The sequence below is a fragment of the Rhincodon typus genome, chromosome 20 (assembly GCF_021869965.1).
Source record: "Rhincodon typus isolate 14 chromosome 20, sRhiTyp1.1, whole genome shotgun sequence".
Lineage (NCBI taxonomy): Eukaryota > Metazoa > Chordata > Chondrichthyes > Orectolobiformes > Rhincodontidae > Rhincodon > Rhincodon typus.
The window spans coordinates 42,170,294-42,190,850 of NC_063351.1; the positions used below are offsets into that span (position 1 = coordinate 42,170,294).

The 20,557-nt window shown below is 46.0% G+C and overlaps 2 protein-coding genes across 7 annotated transcripts in view; one reads left to right on the plus strand and one right to left on the minus strand.

Moving 5' to 3' along the window:
- Positions 1 to 14,643, plus strand: part of LOC109919553 (dynamin binding protein) — a 98,563-nt gene extending 83,920 nt beyond the window's left edge. For all 5 annotated transcript variants that reach the window (XM_048608776.1, XM_048608780.1, XM_048608777.1 and 2 more), the window contains 8 exons: positions 1,258 to 1,388; positions 2,749 to 2,853; positions 3,587 to 3,715; positions 4,990 to 5,322; positions 9,434 to 9,613; positions 10,927 to 11,125; positions 11,996 to 12,597; positions 13,630 to 14,643. In XM_048608776.1, the coding sequence (XP_048464733.1) occupies positions 1,258 to 1,388; positions 2,749 to 2,853; positions 3,587 to 3,715; positions 4,990 to 5,322; positions 9,434 to 9,613; positions 10,927 to 11,125; positions 11,996 to 12,597; positions 13,630 to 13,815 (1,865 nt within the window). In that variant the 3' untranslated portion in view covers positions 13,816 to 14,643. The remainder of the gene's footprint in view (positions 1 to 1,257; positions 1,389 to 2,748; positions 2,854 to 3,586; positions 3,716 to 4,989; positions 5,323 to 9,433; positions 9,614 to 10,926; positions 11,126 to 11,995; positions 12,598 to 13,629) is intronic.
- Positions 14,644 to 17,003: 2,360 nt separating this feature from the next.
- abcc2 (ATP-binding cassette, sub-family C (CFTR/MRP), member 2) overlaps positions 17,004 to 20,557 on the minus strand; it is a 63,314-nt gene continuing 59,760 nt past the window's right edge. For both annotated transcript variants that reach the window (XM_048608781.1, XM_048608782.1), the window contains one exon: positions 17,004 to 19,261. In XM_048608781.1, coding sequence (XP_048464738.1) covers positions 19,132 to 19,261 — 130 coding nt within the window. In that variant the 3' untranslated portion in view covers positions 17,004 to 19,131. The remainder of the gene's footprint in view (positions 19,262 to 20,557) is intronic.

Sequence of the window (20,557 nt, forward strand, 5' to 3'; positions counted from 1 at the left end):
CTTGCTCGCTGAGCTGGTAAGTTTGTTGGCAAATGTTTTGTCACCATGCTAGGTAACATTGCGTCGATGTTCTGTCCTGCTTGCTATTTACATGTTGTGGTTTGCTGAGGTGGGTAGCGTCACTTCCGGATTTGTTTCTTAGTGGCTGGTATATGGGGTCCAGCTCAGTATGTTTGTTCGTGGAGTTCCGGTTTGAGTGCCAGGCCTCCAGGAATTCTCGTGCGTGTCTTTGCTTGGCTTGTCCTAGGATGGCTACGTTGTTCCAGTCGAATTGATGTCCCTCTTTGTCCATGCGTATTGAAATGAGTAGTAGTTGGTCACCCGACCATACATTCTATCCATACCACACTATCGCTGCATCCGGAACAATCCTCATCACAAGTTCTCAAACATTAAGTGCCTGTGACTCTCACATGCCAGTGATAAGTTAATTCAAACTCCATTTCAGCTGCCTACCAGTGGGCCCTTGTCACAGCCTGACCTGGACCAGAGTGTCAGCAGCTTGGTTTAACCAGTCCTACAAACCCTCTGAGATCTCCGCACTCCTCCCATTCCCACCTCCTGAGCATTCGCAATTTGTTGGCTCCAGTGCCTTCAGCTGCCAAGGTGACTAACTCTGAAATTCCCAATTTACACCTTCCACCTGGGTCTGTCTGTCTCTCTCCGAGCCTGTTCAAAATGCTGCTTAAAACGCACACCTTTGCCTTAGGAGGTCTTTACACTCAAAAGGACCGCAGCAGTTCAAGGCTCGCTGCCTCACCACCAAGGGCAGTTAGGGATGAGCAATAAATGCTGGCTGAACCAGGAATGTCCGTGTCCCATGTATATTTTTTAAAAAGCGTCTGTCAAATTTTTAATTGATAACTGCTGTTATGAAGGACCTTTAGAATATTTTGGTAAAAAGAATTCCTTGAAAGAACTTTCTGTAACATCTTTCAGGACCGCTTGGATGTTCCCAAGTGCCTACACTCAATTAACAACTTTCTGAACTGTAATCCCAAAAGTTCAGACAACTTCTGAACTGACAACCAACTTGCACACAGCAAACTCTCTCAAAACAGAATTGTGATTGCAGCCAGGTCATCGGCTTTGTGTTCGAAGGGTTGTTGATTGGGAGATAAATATTGGCTCAAAGCGTTGAGGAAAACTACTCCTCACCACCCCCTGCCGCTCCTGTTTTGATAGTGCCCTGGAGAATGCAGACAGATGGAGGATGTTGTGTCAAGTCAGGTTGTTGACTCCTGTCTTTCTCTGCAGTTCTGAAGTATCGTAAAGGGGACGAGGACTCGCTGATAGACAAGATCTCGAAGCTGAGCATGCATTCCATCATAAAGAAATCCAACCGGGTTAGCAGCCACCTCAAGCACCTGACCGGTCTCGCTCCCCAGGTAAGAAATCAGGCCACGCACCTGAGCTTTCACCATCAAAGTTGAATTATTAACACTTTTCACCATGAAACCTCCCCAGCTCTTTTCAGGGTTTTAAACATTTTTTTGAAAATAGATGTTGAATGCACCTGATCTAAACTGGGGTTTATAGGCTCCCAATCCAAGCCAGGCTATCAACAGGTAATGTCGTAGCCAATTCTTCATACTGAGGGTCTTGGAAAACTGGAACTTTGTCCCATAAAAAGCTATTGGGCTGGGGTGTGCAAACAAGGTGAGTAAATGAGGTTAAAATACGGTGACCTAATTAAATGGCAGGATGGGTTTGTGAGGTTGAATGGCTTCCTCTGTTTCAAATGTGGACTGTCACTCAGACTATGGTGTGATGAAAGGTGCGTTTATATAAATTTTTGAATTTTAATTTCAAGTTAGTGGCATATGGGTGTTGGTTTCTTTTGTAAAGGGTTTTCTTCTAAAATGATAAGATCAGTGTGTCCTGGAACGGTAACCTAATCCATATATGTCAGAGAGCTGATGTGTTAATAGGAAGAAATTTATGTACTGTGACCTTTATGATAGGTAGAGGAAATACATAAGTCCATTAAATTTGTGGTCAGTTCAGAAAAATCTAGGATAAGCACTTTGTTTTAATTCAGTTTAGAAGCAGGTTTTTCATTCCAATTCACTTGAGCCTGCTCCATCATTCAGTAAGTCAGGAATGTGATGGAATACTCCCCACTTGCCTGGATGGGTGCAGATCCAACAAAACTCAAGATGCTCAATGCCATCAAGGACAAAGCAGTCCACTTGGTTGGTACCACATCCACTACTTGCAACATACACTTCCTCCACCATCAAAGCTCAGTAGCAGCAGTGTGTACCATCAATGAAATGCACTGCAGAAATTCACCAAAGATTCTCAGACAGCACCTTCCGAACCCACGACCACTTCCATCTAGAAGGACAAGGGCAGCAAGTACATAGGAACACCACCACCTTCAAGTTCCCCTCCAAGCCACTCACCATTCTGACTTGGAAATATATCATCATTCCTTCACTATTGCTGGGTCAAAATCCTGGAATTTCCTCCCTAATGGCATTGTGGGTCAACCCATAGCACATGGACTGCAGCGGTTCAAGAAGGCAGCTCACCCCCACCTTCTCAAGGGCAACTAGGGACGGGCAATAAATGCTGGCCTATTCAGTGACACCCACATCAAACGAACAAGTGGAAAGAATCTTTCAGTATTTTTCAGTGAGTTGTGCGTTTAGAAATACATCTCCTCCAGCCTAGGCTCTCATTTCTCTCAAGGTAGAAAATAAACACTCTGGGATCAAGATTGAAGTATCTCTTCTCTTTCAGATTAAGGATGAGGCATTTGAGGAGGCAGAGAGGAGGTTTCAAGTACAGGAGCGGCTCATTAAATCCTTCATCCGCGATCTCTCCCTCTATTTACAACACGTGCGGGTGAGTGAGTGTCACACTTTCTCACTGGCACGGGGCTGTATCCACACAGTTGAGTCAGGGCACCCTTCACCTCTGTGTCTAGAGCTAAAGAAGGGCAAGGGGAGAATCTACCACTAATACTCTCCCAGGAAGTGCCTCTGGGTGGGTGGGTGGGTGGTAATTGCCTGAGGAGAGGTTTGGGTGTGGGGGGATAAAGATCAATGGAGAGGTGTTTAGCGGACTGATGGGGAAATGCTTGGGAGGCAGATGAGGGTTTGGGCGGAGTCTGGGAAATGGACAGGGATTGATTGGGAGGAGTTTGGGGGACAGATAACAATTGGGGAGAAGTTTGAGGGAAGGATTGGGATTGATCGGGAAGATGTTTGGGAGATGGATTGGGATTAACGGAGAGGTGGGTGATTGTGGGATCCACAGGGATTGACCAGGAAGTGTTTGGGATGCTGTCTCCACAATCAAACAGCATAACGTGAGACATCCATTGCCGGGGCTAATGGTTGGAGAAGGTGCAGTTGGGGGTGAGGCAACTGGAGTCTTGGGATTGATTGAATCCAATGTGATCTGCTCCTTGTGGAGCTGTGGGCTGGGGAGACTGAGACAGGCTTAGATCCTATTACCACCCCCCCCCCCCACAAAACCCCTGACCAGGGCTGTGGGGCACATTGGGTCACTGTGCGCTTACACTCAGTAAATCTGGGTCGGAGACTGACTGACAGGTTTTTTTTTCCTGCGAAAGGAGTCAGTGTCAGTGAAGGTCCTGGTAGCTATGAGTACCCTGGACATATATGGGGAGAAGAATCACCCAGACCTGGAGAGCTTCCAGCGAGCGCATCGATTCATCAGTGATAACCTCTTCACCAACTTTGTAAGTCTGGGTCCCGAGTGTTTGTAACAGTTCAGTAAGTGATCGTGAGTCAGCCTTTATTGTCTGTTGTGTAAACAGGGAGAAGCTGTTTCCATCAACAGGCACACTGCTAACCAGAGGTCACCAATTTCTGAAAATTGGCAGAAGAACCAGACAGAGGATGAACTATTATTAATTTCGCACAGTGAGTTGCGATCTGGAATACGCTGACTGAAAGGGCAGTGAAGAAGATTCAGTAACTTTCCAAAGGGAATTAGATAATTTTTTTAAATAAAAAATTCATTAATGAGTTGGGGTAGTCGCTAGCAGGGCCAGTGAGTAAAGGTCAAAAAGGATAAGTTACAGGGGAATGGGGAGAAAGCATCAGAGTGGGATTAACCAGACTGCTCTTTTAAAGAGCTAGCACAGAAACAGTGGACAGAATGGCCTGCTGATGTGCTGTGCGATTCTCAGTTGCATAAGGGGTGAATTGCAGCATCTTTGTCCCAATAATTGCCCCCTCCCAGGTGACCAGATGCTGATTCTGCAGCAGTGATGTCCATATTCAGAGAGCTGTTGGGCCAGGAGTGTTTGCAGCTGCGGTCTCTTTCTTCTCTCCCCGTCCTCCTAAGATACCGGACTGGAGCTGCACTTCAGTTCCATAGCCGCTGTTGTCTTGTTCCTGCCCACATCAGTCCATCCTGAGGTGCTGCTCACAGCTGAATCTGTCTCTGCTCCAACCTGACCAAGCTCTCTTCAGTCACTCTCACCTGAGTGAAATCGGTGAGGACCCTTCCTCTTCCGAGCCCAGAGTGATTGATCCTCCTCTACTCCCCCTCACCCCCACCCAAGGTCACTGCACTCCGAGACCTGCGACCTTCCGGATCTGCACGGTTCACCGAACACCCCTTGAGTGAGCTGTAACCTAATTCAATGCACCCTTGCCCCCACCCCCAGTTCCTACTGCAGCTGATGGCATTTATACAGCACCTGTATGATCCTAAAACTCCCAAGGTGTTCACTGCAGTGTAACTGGACAGACGATCAATGCCGTACTAACACCTGAAGGAGGTGTTACGGCAGTTAAACAAAAATGTGAGATTTTGAGGAGAGAGAGAGGGGGAGGGAGTTGCAGAGTTCAGGGCTCAGACAGCTGATGTGCTGCAGTAACTGATACTGGGGCAAGAGACCAGGAAGGGAGCAGCTTGGAAATCTCTGTGGGCTGCAGAAAGGGAGGGCTGGATGATTTGCAACCAAACCTGAGGACTTTATCCCCTTGATTGTTTCCCCAACAGAAAGAGCGGACTGAGACCCTCGTCATCGCCCCCTTGAACCAGCTCCTGGGGATGTGTGCAGGGCCCCACAAGCTGATCATCAAACGCTTCGACAAGTTGCTGGATTACAATAATTGCAAGGAGCGAGCCGAGAAGCTCAAGGACAAGAAGGTGCTGGATGAGCTACAGGCAGCCAAGAACAACTATGAGGCTCTCAACGCCCAGCTCCTCGACGAACTGCCAAAGTTTCACAAGAGTGCCGAGCAACTCTTCGTCAACTGCATGCGAGGGTTTGCCGAGGCCCACCAGGAGTTTGTGGGCCTGACGCTGAATGAGCTTCAGCCATTGTCACAGGTAAAAACAGCGGGGGCTCCTGCTATTTCACCCAGTGACGAAATCTGCTCGCTATTGAGAATGCAGTTGCTGTGGGTGTTGTTGTGTGGGAATGTTGGCTAATCTCCTCTGTGTTTTGTGGTGGATTGTACAAATGCAGAGGTTAGGCAAGTGGGTAACAAAGGCTGAGGAGGATTTAATGGGGGCTTTGAACTTCTGTATAGAGTGGAACAAGCAGACAAGCCCACGTCAGGAGGGGTTTATATTTCACACATCTCCGAAAAAGAGACTGTGTGGTCTGAAAACATTAACTCTGTGTTTCTCTCTTTACAGACACCGCCAGAACTGCTGAATTTCTCTGGCACTTTCTGCTTTTAGTGTAGCAAGTTTCTCAGGTGTGTCCAAGGTGGTTTGTTGCAGTGCTATGTTCCAGGCACAACAAGAGGCCAAATTGTATTGGAAATAAAACAAAATGTCAGGCATCCTCAGCATTTGTGGAAGGGTTGGAGGGAAGAGAGAATTAGTTAATCAGATTGGCGATATCTTTTAGGTTAATGTTATCAGAAATAGCGCAACGAGGTGTAATGTGGTCCCTGTTGAAAACTAATCTTAGTGATTTTGTCAATGAAAATAATAGCCCTGGTGCGTCGGAGGCTGAGGGGTGGCCTTTATGGAAGTTTATAAAAACATGAGGGGCATGGGTAGGGTGAATAGCCAAGGTCTTTTCCCCAGAGTAGGGGAGTCCAGAACTAGAGGGCATTGGTTTTTAAGGTGAGAAGGAAAAGATTTAAAAGGGACCTGAGGAGTAACTTTTTCCACACAGAGGGTGGTGCGTGTATGGAATGAGCTGTCAGAGGAAGTGGTGGAGGCTGGTACAATTACAACATTTAAGAGGCATCTGGATGGGTATATGAATAGGAAGGGTTTGGAGGGATATGGGCCAAATGCTGGCAACTGGGACTAGATTAATTTAGGATATCTGGTCAGCATGGACAAGTTGGACCTGTTTCCATGCTGTACAGCTCTACGACTGTAAATGGTGATTGTGTTGAGATTCTTAGTTTACAACAGACGAAGATACTGAACCAGAATGGGGTTACAGTAACAGTAATGTAAGGAAGCTAACTGTAAGGAAGAACATGATGGCAGTAAAAAGTAACAAATCCCCCAAGAACAGGTTGTTTCCATCTGAGGATTTTAAGGGAAATGTGCGAGAACTTTAATTTTCCCACACTTTCACAAAGAGGGAACCGTTCCTGTTGATCGGAAAATTGGTGGATGTCATTCTGCTATTTGAGAAAGGTGAGAGAGAGATGGACATCAAGATATGATAGACAACCACCTAGTGAAAATCCTGTACGTGATGAAAATATGAAATTAAGACCACCAGGTCTGGCAATATCATGGAGAGAGAAACCGAATTAATGTTTCACGCCAGTGATCTTACAATAGGACTGGAGCAAGGGAGAAAAGGGATCAGTTTTAAGTAGGTCAAATAGGAAACTAAGGAAAAAGAGCAAGTGGGGAAAGTCTGATTAGGTGGAGAAAAGGAGCAATGAATTGGTGATGGTGTACGGTGAAAAGGTAGAAGTGATGGACAAGTAAAGAACCAAAAAATAGGTTGAGAGGAGCAGCGAATGGCAGCATGGTTTTTGATTTAAATTGATTTATTACTGTCACGTACTGAGATATAGTGAAAAATATTGTTCTGCGCGCTATTCAGACAAGTCATACTTTACATAAGTACATCATGGTAATAGAACAAAATGCAGAATGTAGTGTTACAGCTACAGAGAAGATACAGACGATAAAGATCAACTTTAATATACAAGAGGTCCACTCATCAGTCCGATTAAAAGCGGGAAGTGGTTGTTTATGGAGGTCAAAAGTTCTCCAGACCTGTAAGTAGATTTAAGAGAACATTATTAGTGATCCTGGCAGACTTACAATTCAGATTTAAAAGAGCAGAACGATTATAAAAGACAAGGAGATAATCTGCTGGGGACAACTCGGAATTACTGCTCTCTGGTGTCTTCTTTGGAACATCTACCATCAGAAAGTAGAAACAAGATTAAACCTAAAACATGAACTTGGTGTTGAGACCAGAAAAGATGTAAAATACCTCCTTGAAAGATGAGGTCCTGTTCTTTTGTCTGATGTTGATATTTGTGATAGAATCTCTAGAATTAGGAGCTACAGTAGGCCATTTGGCCCCTCGAGCCTGCTGTGCCATTTGATGGGATCATGACTGATCTGATTGTGGCCTCAGCCCTACTTTCTTGTCTTTTGGAACATGGCAGGGGACTGAAGACAGATCAGTGCAAGAACAAGGGGAAGGATTAAAATTGAATTATAAGGAAATCCTTTGAAATGAACAAGGTCCATGACTAAGGATTGAGTAGCCAATGAGAGAGTGAGCCAGCAAAGGTTGGCTGAGAGTCAATGATTCTAATTTAATCTTTTTTTTTGAGTAATGGCTAAAGTAGTGAGAACGGGAATGTCTGTGAATGTTATTTACATGAATTTCAAGAAGGCATTGGATAAAATCCCTCGTCAGACTAAGAGCTAAGGGTGAAGCTCATGGAACTAAAGACACATTGTTGATAAACTTATTGAACAACTGGAGACAAAGAGCAGGGGTGTGGTGATGAGCAGGTGCCTTAACTGGCAGGGTGAGTCTAGTAGTGTCCCTCATGAGCCATGTCAGGCCCTGATGATAATTATCTATTAACAACTTAGATGGTGAGATTGATGAACTTAAAGGTATGTCCTTCTATGACATATAAAGATAAGTGATACAACAGATGGAAGTTTGACTATTACAAAGCAATATTAACAACAAGTACAGCTCTTTAGCTTTTTTTGTTAATACTGAAAATGTCAAATTGTCATCTTTTAACTGGCTTGAAAAGCCTTGGCATGTACTGTGGTTTCATATCAGGAAGGGAGTTTAATATTGTCCTGAACTTGTCAGCAGTTTGTACATACAGACATTGGTAAAATGTGCATGTGACTCCATTGCTGTGAAAATGACAAACGTCTAAGCGACAGTGTGCTGGGACAGCATCGCCATTTAAATCCAATTCAGAATTATGGAAGAGGCCACTCAGCCCCAATCTGCCAGCTGTGTGATTGTGCTATCCGATTAACCCCACTTCCCGATCTTTCTGCCATAACCTGTAGATGATTCCTCCACAAGTATGTAACCAATTTGATGATGACCTTTTGAAAGGAGGTATTGAATCTGCTTTCGTTGCCAGTTCAATAGTGCATCCCAGATCATAACGCCTTATGCACATTAACTATTTCCTCTGATGTCTCTGGCTTATCTGTTAAACATGTTTAAAACTGCCTCATGTATTTGTGATTCTGCTGGAAGCAGTGTCTATTTATTTAGTTTAATGAATAAATATTTAACCTCCTTCACTCAGTGGCAAACAACCGCAGCTTCTTTGGTCTCCCAGCATTATAATGGCCACTCACCTGGCTATCAAGTCCTCTGCACACCCTACAGAGTTTACTCCGCATCTGACCCTGTGCTGTACCTATCCTGGAAGTATTTGATGGGACAGTGTAGAGGGAACTTTAAAGCTCTCTCTACTCTTTTTTTTTAAATGTATTTAGCTCCATTCTCTACCGATCTGGGTAGGTGTTGCTCTGGGTAGGTGTTGCTCTGGGTAGGTGTTGCTCTGGGTAGGTGTTGCTCTGGGTAGGTGTTGCTCTGGGTAGGTGTTGCTCTGGGTAGGTGTTGCTCTGGGTAGGTGAATAGGTCGGCACAACATCGTGGGCTGAAGGGTCTGTGCTGTGCTGTGCTGTACTGTTCTATGTTCAATGTTCTATCCTGGGAGTGTTTAATGGGACAGGTAGAGGAGTCTCTACTTTAACTTTAAAAGAGTAGAGGGAGCTTTACTCTGTATCTAACCCCATGCTGTATCTGTGCTGGGAGCATTGATGGGGCCATTGTAGAGGAGGCTTTCCTCTGTCCTGTACATCGTGACGTCAATGTGATAAATGGATGATGTGATGCTGCATAGCCGAGCTGAGTTGTGTTTGCTTGTAATGTGGGAATTGTTTGAACTGTGTTTGGATGTGTTGAGTAATGACTGACTGATGGAGGCTTCCTCTGGCCCAGTTCCTCACGGTGGTGAGTAAGGACACCAGTATCGTGGCCTCGTTCCAGGAGCAACACGTCAAAGCCATACAATTACTCCAAGTCTTCAGTTTCTTCCCTGACACACTCCCTTCCTCCAGAAAACCATTAGATCGGAAGGCTACAGACCGGCAATCATCGAGACTGCAAGCATCGACCATGGTGAGTTTGCAGTTTCCTTTCACGTTATTGTGTGTTTTGGACCGGTCGGTGTGTTGCAGCAAGTGATTCAGTGGGCTCCGTCCAATAGAATTGGAGGCATTGCATTGTGATTGCACATTGAGGCCATTCAGCCTGTTCTGTCTGTGCTGGCCTATTGAAACATGCAATGCACCCAGTGCCACTCAGTGTAACTCTGCACATTCTTCCTTTTTCCAGAGGTAACATAATTCTCTTTGGAGAAGCTGGATTGAACCTGGCTCCACCACACTCTGGCATTCCCAATCCTAACCACTTGCTCACCATTGCTTCTTTTGTCCACCAGCTGAAAGCCATGCCCCTCTGCTTTGACTCTCTAAGGAGAACAACCCTAGCTTCTCAATTTATCCACACAATCGAAGCTCCTCAGCACAATAATCTAGTTGAGGCTGAATCTGAGTTTATCCAGGTTTAATATTACTTGCTTCCTATTGTAGGTATTTTCATTGCGTCATACGGGATGGAAACAGACCCTTCAGTCCAACCAGTCCATTTTGGCCATAATCCCAAACTAAACTAGTCCCACTAGGCCTGTATCCCTCCAAACATTTTTTATTCATGTACAATCTAAATGTCTTTTAAATGTTGTAACTGTACCTGCACCTACCACTTCCTCTGGCAGTTCATTCCACACACGAACCACTCTCTGTGTATTAACAGAGAAAACTGACCCTCGTGTCTTCCTTAAATCTCTCTCCTCTCACCTTAAAAATCTGCCTCCTAGTCATGAACTCCCCTGCCCTAGGGAAAGGACACCTGTCATTCACTTTATCTGTACCCGTCATGATTTTGTAAATCTCTAGAATGTCACCTCTCTCCCTGCTACGTTCCAGAGGGGGACTAAGTCCCAGCCTATTCAATCAATCTGTCCGTCTGGCTTAGGAATTGAGCAGAAGTTAGACGAGTCAGCCCCTCAAGCCTACTCATTCTGAAAAGAAAACAAGTGGATCATCCTTCTCCAATGCGAACCTTTCCACGTTGTCCTCCTCCGTACCCTGTTCCTGCTTTTGCCCGAAACATTAACTCTGTTTCTGTCTGCACAGAGGCTACCAGACCTGCTAAGTTTCTCCAGCACTTTGTTTTTATTTTGTTTGGACTTTTTTTGTTCATTAGGAATGTGAAGGGTAAATTGAGTTACGATACAGATCAAATCATGTGGTGGAACGGGTTCCACAGGTCTCAAGGCCCCGTCCTTGCCCAGAGATGCCGTTTTTACACACCCATTTCTGGTTCCTGCATCTAACTGCTTGGCCCATGTCTTTCCCTTTCCACGTCAGCCAATCACCATGTTTCAGACAGACGAACAACGGGCAGCCTTACTGGCAAAGTACGAACCAGATAAGCTCTATCAGACGGACCGAAACTTCAACGCTGCTCAGCAACTGGATGTTTCCCTACTGGAAGGAGACCTGGTCGGGGTGATTAAGCAGCAAGATCCCATGGGCAGTCAAAATCGCTGGCTGGTGGACAATGGAGGTAAGGGCAGCTCACTGTCCCTCGCTCTCTTGAGTGCTCTTTCTCTCAATTCCCATCCCACCACACTCCGAAAGCACCAATCCTGGCACTGAGATGCTGCAGAAGTAGTTTGATTTGAGGGTCTCCAGAATATAAGTGTGAGCCAGAGCTTTCCGAACACTCCCAAGACGGTTTCCTGGTTTCTACTCCATCTCCCAATTCCATCACTTCACTATCAGCAGCATGCTGTCAGTTGTCTGTATCCCACACTTTGAAATTCCGGCCCTACTTCTCCATTTCCTTATCCCTGTCCTTTTAAGACATTCCTTAGAACCTACCCAACCTAATACCTTCTTGTGTGGAAAATGCAGCTTCGTGAGCAATGATGGAGTAGTGACCAGATCATCTCCTTTGGAAGATGGGGAAGTATCTTTGGGGAGAGCTCTCCTGCTCAGCTTCAGATTCCTGTTGCACTTCCATATCCACCTGAAAGAAAAGATTAAGCTTTGATTTAGCACCCCTCGTCGCTGACCCTCCAACAGTGCAGCACTCCGTTGACGCTGAGGGAACGCTGCACTCGGACCCGCTTCTCTGGGCAGTGCGACGCTCTGAGAATGTCAGATATTCCAGAATATCAGCTTCGAGTTTGTATTCCTGTCTATGAACTGGGATGTGCCATGAGCCATTGAGTGCCCACTGGGACCAGGTAGAGCTTTAGTGGGGAATCAGTTGGAGACTGGGGAGGGGATGGGAAGGAAAGCGGGGAGTCGGTGTTGGGGGGTGGTGGGGTGGGGCGGGTGTTGAAGCTGGGTGAGAGACGTGAACCTGTTTGGGGTTATCCGGTTATAAAATCAGTTGTGTGTTAATGCTGTGTGCCCTCCCTTCCCGCAGTGATGAAGGGTTTTGTGTACAGTTCCTTTCTGAAGCCATACAATCCTCGACGGAGTCATTCTGACATCTCGGTAGGGAGTCACTCCTCCAATGAATCTGGTTATGGTGGGTCATCTCCGGTCATCTCACGGCAGAACAGCACCTCGGCCGCGGTAGTGAACCCCTCGAGTAGCATGGCCTTGTTTTCCTCCACGCCGCATGTTGCAACGGAGACTGTGGACGCCCCTCCCCCGAAGGCGGTGTCACAGCGGCGGAATGCACCGGAACCTTCGCCGCCACATGTGGCCGTGTCCCCTCCCTGGCCAAACCCGGCCGACACCCCCTCCTTGTTGTCGTCCTCGTCACTATCATCGCCAACGCGCCCGGCCCCTCGGGTGCATCGATCCAACACCTACGACCCATCACCAGTAGCCAGTTCCCATCAGTCACCCGCACCTCACCAGCCACGCGCCAAGGATTCCTACCTGACTGTGCAGCCGAAACGGTTCAACCAGATGGAATACTCCCTGCCGCGGAAATCCCGGGAACGTAGGCGAGAGCTGCGCAGGACCTCGTCACAGGAGGGGTATCTGGAAACCAACGACTATGATCCCGGGCAGCAGGTAAGACCGTCCGGGCCTCCGGCACCTCGCCCTGTCCATCCCAGTTTGCACTGTCGCTCGGTAGCAGCCGTGTGCATCGACAAGATGCACAGCAAGAGCTCGCGAAGGCTCCTCAAAGAGCACCTTCCAAACCCACAAACGCTTAGAATAGAATCCCCTCTGTGTGTGGAAACGGGCCGTTGGGCCCAATGAGTCCACACCGACGGTCCGAAGAGAATCTCACCCAGACCTATCCCTGTAACCCTACATTTTCCCATGCCTAATGCACCTAATCTCCACTTCCCTTAACACTGTAGGCAATTTAGCATGGCCAATCCAACTAGCCTGCACGTCTTTGGACTGTGGGAGGAAGCCAGAGGAAACCCACACAGACGTGGGGAGAACGTGCAAACTCCACAGAGACAGTCACCCGAGGGTGGAATTGAACTCAGGTCCCTGGTGGTGTGAGGCAGCAGTGCTAACCACTGAGCCACCGTGCTGCCCACCTAGAAGGACAATGGCAGCAGATACAAGGGAACACCACCATTTGTATGTTCCTCTCCAAGCCACTCACCATCCTGACTTGGAAATATATCTCTGTTCCTTCATTGTCACTGGGTCAAAATCCTGGAATTCCCTCCCTAATGGCATTGTGGGTCTAGCTACAGCACACAGACTGCAGTTCAAGAAGGCAGCTCACCCCTACCTTCTCAAGGGGCAACTAGGGACGGGCAATAAATGCTGGCCCAGTCCTTGAGACCCATGTCCTAAGCTCTTAAAAGTTGCTGTCGAAATGCAACTCTGTCTTTGACAATGTAGCACTCCCTCAGTAATGCTCTGTAAGTTCAGGATGGACTTCATATGCAAGGTCCCGCAAGTGTTGACTCTGATGAGCCAAGTTTAATGATACTGGTTGAAACACAGTAACCAGCATTGTTAGTGTTGGGGCTGAATGAGGCTTTTCCTTTCTGTACAGCAGGATGGCAGAAAAGCCTAAAATTGTTCACAGATCTGATTATCATTTCTTTGTTTTCTCTCTCTCCCTTTCCGTAGGTTTACTATGCAATCTATGATTTCCGAGCTCGATGTGCTAACGAACTCTCCATTGTCAACAACCAGCGAGTACGAATCCTCCGGTTCCAGGATATGAATGGAAACCGGGAATGGTGGCTGGCAGAAGCTAATGGAAAACGGGGATATGTCCCCGCCACTTACATCAGAAAAACAGAATACACGTGAAGAAAACGGACAAAATGGGGAGCGGGAAAAACCTGGAAAAGACTACAAGTACATCCCTCTTGTATTTAAAGACAATTGAGCGCAAGAGCAATGAATGTCTCTCGCTCCAAACTCAAGACAGAGGAAGAAGCCTTTCGATGGCTTTGGTGTCTTATTCCTCCAAAGATGTTTCTCAAAGAGTTTTGGTTTAAGCTGACCAAATGGCATAATTGCTGGAACTAATCCAGGTCAAACCTACTCTGACATTTGGCGTTATACAAAAATGACCTCAATTGACCAAATACCAGTGAAAAAATATAAAATATATGATTTTATATATATAGAAATATATAGATATGCAATTCCAGAACAATTCTTTTTAAGAACAAACAGTATTTTATACCTGCTGATCCTGTCTCTTCTCCCTGCCACCACCGGCTCCATGCCATTTCCAAGGCATGATTTACCATCATGCATTTGCCTAAAACCATAGCAACCTACGTTTTATTCAGGACAAAGGCAGCATTTATAAAAACTGCTGTGAGAGTTGTGTCCAGTCGGTGAGAGCCTTCACATGTGACCTCAGGTGATTACTTCCGATGGGAACAGCCTTTCGAGGTAGGCCGCAGTTGAACCGCACATCTCCAGCTGTTCTGAAATGTGACAATGCGGCGTTTTCAGTCAAGCATGTCCTGAAGACCGCGCAACGGGTATTTTACATGACACACAGTGAGCAGAAGTTTGTAACGCAGCCAACTGGAATATTATTTCTGAAAGTTGACTTTTGAGAAGCCTTGGCAGTAAATTTGTTCATTTAAATAAATTCTGTTATTCTGACAGGGATGAGAAGACTGTAGGTGGTATGTCTGGTTCATGATGTGGATGGAATAAAACTAAATGGGGTGCCTGATGGGTTTGGGTGAGGGAGAAGTGGTGCAGGGGCTTTTGCAAACCAAATATCTGAGTAATGGGTTGTGACCGGCAAAAGGCATCACAGTGCAGAAAAGTAGGAGGTGAAGCGCCATAATCTGATTGATTTGAATGGCAGAATAGGTATGAGGGGATGAATAAACTTTTTTTCAAAACAGCAACAGACAAGATAATCTGAGGGGGAACATCCTGCCTTAAGCCTGAAATGGGGAGGATATGTCTCTGTGTTGAGAATACACCTTGTTTGGGTTTGGGGGGGAAAGTGGGAACAGGCTATCGAATTGGATGATCAGCTGTGATCATATTGAATGGAGGAGCAGTCTGATAGGGCCAACTGGATAAATATATGGATGATAATGGAATAGTGTAGGTTAGATGGGCTTCAGATTGGTTTCATAGGTCGGCGCAACATCGAGGGCCGAAGGGCCTGTACTGCGCTGTAATGTTCTATGTTCTATCTTTGTTTCTGTGGGTGCGTGTCTGAACCTTTGCCTTCTGTCCAGTCCCAAAGCTGATGCAATCCTTAACATATTCAGCATGGTGTTTACTGGATATTCTAACGAACCTCGAGAGGCAGCTCAGCCTCGCAACAGCAACATCCATTTGTGACCCACTCTCCATCCCCCAGTTATCCCACTCCTTGCCTGTTGCACCACAGGCAGTAACTGTGGAGTTTTTGGCTGGGTTTTCTTGGCTCTTGGCCACATACAATATCCCCAAAGGCGGCCAGCTCTTGATGTCCCTTGACCTCCTATTGTGGATGTAGAAGGCCCCCAGCACAATTCGGTGACGGTAACCGCGTCAGCCGCAACAGACCTAGTGAACCACCCTGGCTTACCTTCTGAAGCAGTCGTGTTTGTGATACAGTAAATCTTGGGCATCTGCAGACTGCAGTGTTTCCAATTGGCAGGAAGATTACAGATTAATATTGCCCATTCACCAGTTAGAACAGCCCTCTCCCGTCAATAGGTGCAATCTGTCCTGCACAGTCTCATCACTACAGGAAGGTATCTACCCATACTTGAATTAAAAAGATATTCTTTGTCCAATATTGTGTGAGAGAAGGATTTAGGAAATTGAAGTAAATTGAAGTAGATTTTGTGGTTAAAGCCCATTATAATGTTGTTAACATGTTGTGAAGTCACTTTGACTAGATGTCTTATGACACTCAAAGAGATGTACCTTCATTTTCTCCAGGCTGAACTAAGGTTTAAATAGGTTCCTTATTAGCATGTTCTTTCATATTTTTGGACCCTAAACTCTGCATTTTCATGGGGCTCCACTGAACAATGTTTTTACTCATCATTTTCACCCTTTGTTTCCTGAATTCGAATGAACTTCCAGAGGAAGTGGTGGATGTAGGTACAGTTACAATGTTTAAAAGACATTTGGATAAGCATGTGAATAAGAAATATTTGGAAGGATATGGGCCAAACATAGGCAGGTGCGACTAGTTTAGTTTGGTATTTTGGTCAGCATGGAGTGCATCATGTAGATAATACACAATGCTGCTACTGAGTGCCTTCAACCGAAGGCTCTGTTTCCATGCTGTATGACTCTATAAAGGTTGTGATTATGTTGAGTTTTACTAGGCACAGGGTGGCCAGACACTGCCCCCTGGCAGTGTGTGAACCCAGACCACTATCAATGCCTGACCCCTGTCGGTTTCCAAACCCCATTCGGTGCCCTGACCCCAACACTCAATGATTTTCTGAAACAAACCTCTAGAGCTCACTTCTCAGTTTCTCAGCAGTGTTCTTGATGAAGGAATTGGTTTTGCAATATTACAGAGCAGTAACGGCACACACCCACCTCCCACACACAACCCAACGATGCTGAGGCGTAAAAGGAAGAGATGACTTTTTTTCCCCTTTATTCATTCATGGGATGAGGGTGTCGCTGGCCAGGCAGCATTTATTGCCCAGAGAGCAGTTAGGAGTCAACCACATTGCAGATCAGGTAAGGATGGTAGTTTCCTTCCCTGAAGGACGCTAGTGAGCCAGATGGCTGCTTTCCCCAACAATAGTTTCACGGTCATCATTAGATTCTTAATTCGAGATGATATTTTATTGAATTCAAATTCCACCATCTGCCATGGTGGGATTTGAATCTAGGCCCCCAGAACGCTATCTGGGTCTCTGGATTAACAGTCCAGTGATGATACCACTAGGCCATCGCCTCCCCATGTAATGGCTTAAAGCAGCATCACTCTGCATTAAAACCCAAATTCCATTCCTGCCTCAACAGACACACACACTGACTGATACAGAAACATTGAGTAGTACGGATATTATTTATTCATCTGTCACATGGGAATGTGGTCCTGTCACCTTGAAAGTACCAACAACCTCAGTGTTATCCCCCAAATGTTGCAAGACTAGGCACACTGCAGCTGCCCCTGATGATTGTAAACAGTTCAGAGTAAAACAAAGGTTTGAAGTAAGATAAGGGGGCTATTTTATGAGGAAAGGTTTGGAGGAATCCTCTGGAGTTTATAAGAATGAGAGCTGATCTTATTGAGACATGCAAGATTCTGATGGACTCAGCAAGGTGAGTGGTGAGAGGGTGATTGCCCATGTGGCAGTGATTAGAAGAAGGGGGGATCTCAAATTTAATGTGGAACTGAGGAGATTTGGTTTCTTTTCCCCTCAAGGTTGAGAGTCTTTGGAACTCTCTTGCCCAGAGAGCTGTGAAGATGGGATCATGTTTTATTTTTAAGGCAGAGGTTATCAGAGTACTGCAGGTGGGAATCTTCCAGCAGATATGGGCCAAACCTAGTTGCCCCTTTAGAAGGCGGTGGCAAGCTGCCTTCTTGAACCGCTGCAGTCCACATGTTATAGGGAGATCCTCAATGCCATTTCAGAGAGAATTCCTGGATTTTGACCCAGTGATTATGAAAGAACTGCAATATATTTCCAAGTCAGGATGGTGAGTGGCTCAGATGGAGCTTGCAGGGGGTGGAGTTCCCATGTATCTACTGCCCTTGTCTTTCTAGATGGAAGTGGTTGTGGGTTCGGAAGGTGCTGAGGATCTTTGCAGAAATTCACCAGTGCATCATGTAGATAATACACACTGCTGCTACTGAGTGTCGGTGGTGGAGGGAGTGGATGTGGTGCCAACCAAGCAGTTCTCTTTATCCTGGATGGTGTCAAGCTTCTTGTGTGTTTGAAGCTCCACTCATATGGGGAAGTTGGTGGGGGAAGGGGGATATTATTCCATCATGCTTCTGACTTACCGATGCAGAAGACAGAAGTGGCCAAATGGCCCATTCCTGCATCTAACTTGTATGTTTGTCTCAGAAACGTATATTTTTTTCCCCCCAATAAAAGAGATGAGAAAGGGCTGTTGTGGTACAGTGGTATAAAATCCCCACAATCAGGCTGTTTGGCCCATAGGGTCCATACTCACCCTTCACAGGGCATCCCACCCCATCTCTGAAAACCAGCCTTTCCCACGGTTAATGCACCTAGCCTGCACATTCCTGGACACTACAGGGCAATTTAGCATGGCCAATCCACCTTAACTGCACATCTTTGGACTGTGGGAGGAAATGGGAGCACCCGAATGAAACCCGCACAGACACAGGGAGAACGTGCAAACTCCACATAGAAAGTTGCCTGAAGGTGCCATTGAACCCAGTCCCTGGTGCTGTGAGCCTGCAGTGGCTTGGTGGTTAGCACTGTAGCATTGGTATTATCCCTACTTCTGACCCAGGAGGTTGGGTTTCAAGTTATCCTGTTCCAGAGGTATGTAAAAACATTGATGAGTAGGTTGGTTAGAAAATATTTTTGTTCTAAAATAAAGGTGAGATTTTTTTGTTTGTGACATTACAAAGCAGTTCCCTTTATTAAGTACCAACAACAACTTGGTGTTATACAGTACAGTGCTTGTCACAAGCAATTTAAGTTTAACACTGAGCTATGTAAGTAGATACTAGAACAAGTGATTAAAAACTTGGTTGGTTTGAAGGAGAGAGAGTTGGAAAGGCTTGGGAAGGGAATTCTAGCACTTGTGAAAAGGAAGCCAGTGTGGTTCAGAGAGAACAAGGGTGCAGTGATGTGAATCTCTCACTGGACTTGCACTTGGAATTTCAGTCGGCCTGCTCAAGAGTTCAAGCTACCAGGCGTGGTACCCAACCCAACCAGCTTTAACTCTGTACGTGGTAAATGGTGCAGGTAGAATTCTAGCCAGACTGAGCTTGCCACGTGTCACGATTCACCAACACTTTAATCAAAGTTGTGTTCATTTTTGAAAATAAAGGAAGTTTTTGGGAGTTTGTTGTCAAGTCCTGGGTGCCTCAGAGCACTGAATTCCACAGCATCGACACTCGTGAACTAACACTGTAGCAGGACTCTTCCTGGTCAGTTTTCACCGCCACTCCTCCCCGTTGTCACGTCCATGAGATAGTCAAAGGGCCGTGACTCCTGTTGCTGTTAGCCCAGCATCCTTTGCCATATTATAGAAGTGTCCTTGTTTTTGGAGGAGCTCAAAGGGACTGTCAAATTCAATGATTCTTCCAGCATCCAAAACCATCACCCTGCCATGAAACGAGGTCAAGAGACATTATTGCCATTCGCTAGCACAGATCTTGACTATTACTGGGAAGAGTGACATCTTGTGTTCATCAGCATGATGGCAAGAATGTCACGTTTCAAACTATTGCAACAATTTACATTACAAGAAGAAGAGGAGCAAGCAATAAAAGCAAAACACTGCAAATGCTGGAAATCTGAAATTAGCACAATGCTGGGGAAACTCAGCAGGTCTGGCAGCATCTATGGAAAGAAAAACTGAATTAATGTTTCCAGTCTGGTTATGAATCCACTTCAGAATATGTTTCACAACTTTGTTCCTTTTACAACTTATTCAGAAGCTGATAGTTCCCCATTGTTTTCTCATTGGCTGAAGCATTGCCAATCAGCGTCAGCTTGCAGACCAATTGGCAAACCCCCTTTCTGCAGTACAGGTGGTTGTGATTGACATTCCTGTGTTTGGCCTGATGAGTATAAGTTGAAAACACGCTGTCAACCACTCTCTCTTCAGTGGTTTATTGTCACGAATCCTCCTTTAACCTGGAGCGTCAGAGGCTGACGGGTGACCTTATAGAGGTTTGAAAGGGACCTAAGGGGAAACTTTTTCACGCATGGTGTGTGCATGGAATGAAGCTGCCACCTCCTCTGGTGGCATACACGTACCCCCCTCCCTGTGAAAAAGTTGCCCCTTTGGTTTAGACTCCACCACCCCAGGGAAAAGACCTTGTCTATTCATCCCTATCCATGCCCCTCATGATTTTATAAACCTCTATAACATCACCCCTCAGTCTCCCACATCCAGGGAAAATAGCCCCAGTATGTTCAGCCTCTCCCTATAGCTCAAACCCTCCAACCCTGGCAACATCCTTGTAAATCTTTTCTGAACCCGTTCAAGTTTCCCAACATCTTTCCTATAGCAGGGAGACCAGAACTGCACACAGTATTCCACTAGTGGCCTAAACAATGTCCTGTACAGTGCAACATGACCTTCCAACTCCTATACTCGATGCGCTGATGCATAAAGGCAAACATAACAAACGCCGCCTTCACTATCCTGTCTACCTGAGACTCCACTACGCCACTATTCACCTGCAGTATCTACTCAACCAAGGTGAGATGGACAGTGACTGACACTAAACTAAGCATCAAAGCCAAGTCCAATTTTTGATGTCTTACAAATCTCTACCGCTAAGGGCCACTACTTAACGTCTCCTACAGATCCAAGGATGCTGGAAGGCCCTAACCCTGAATTTCTCCACTGTCTGGGGGTGGGGGCAGTGTATGAGAGTTTCAAAGACACA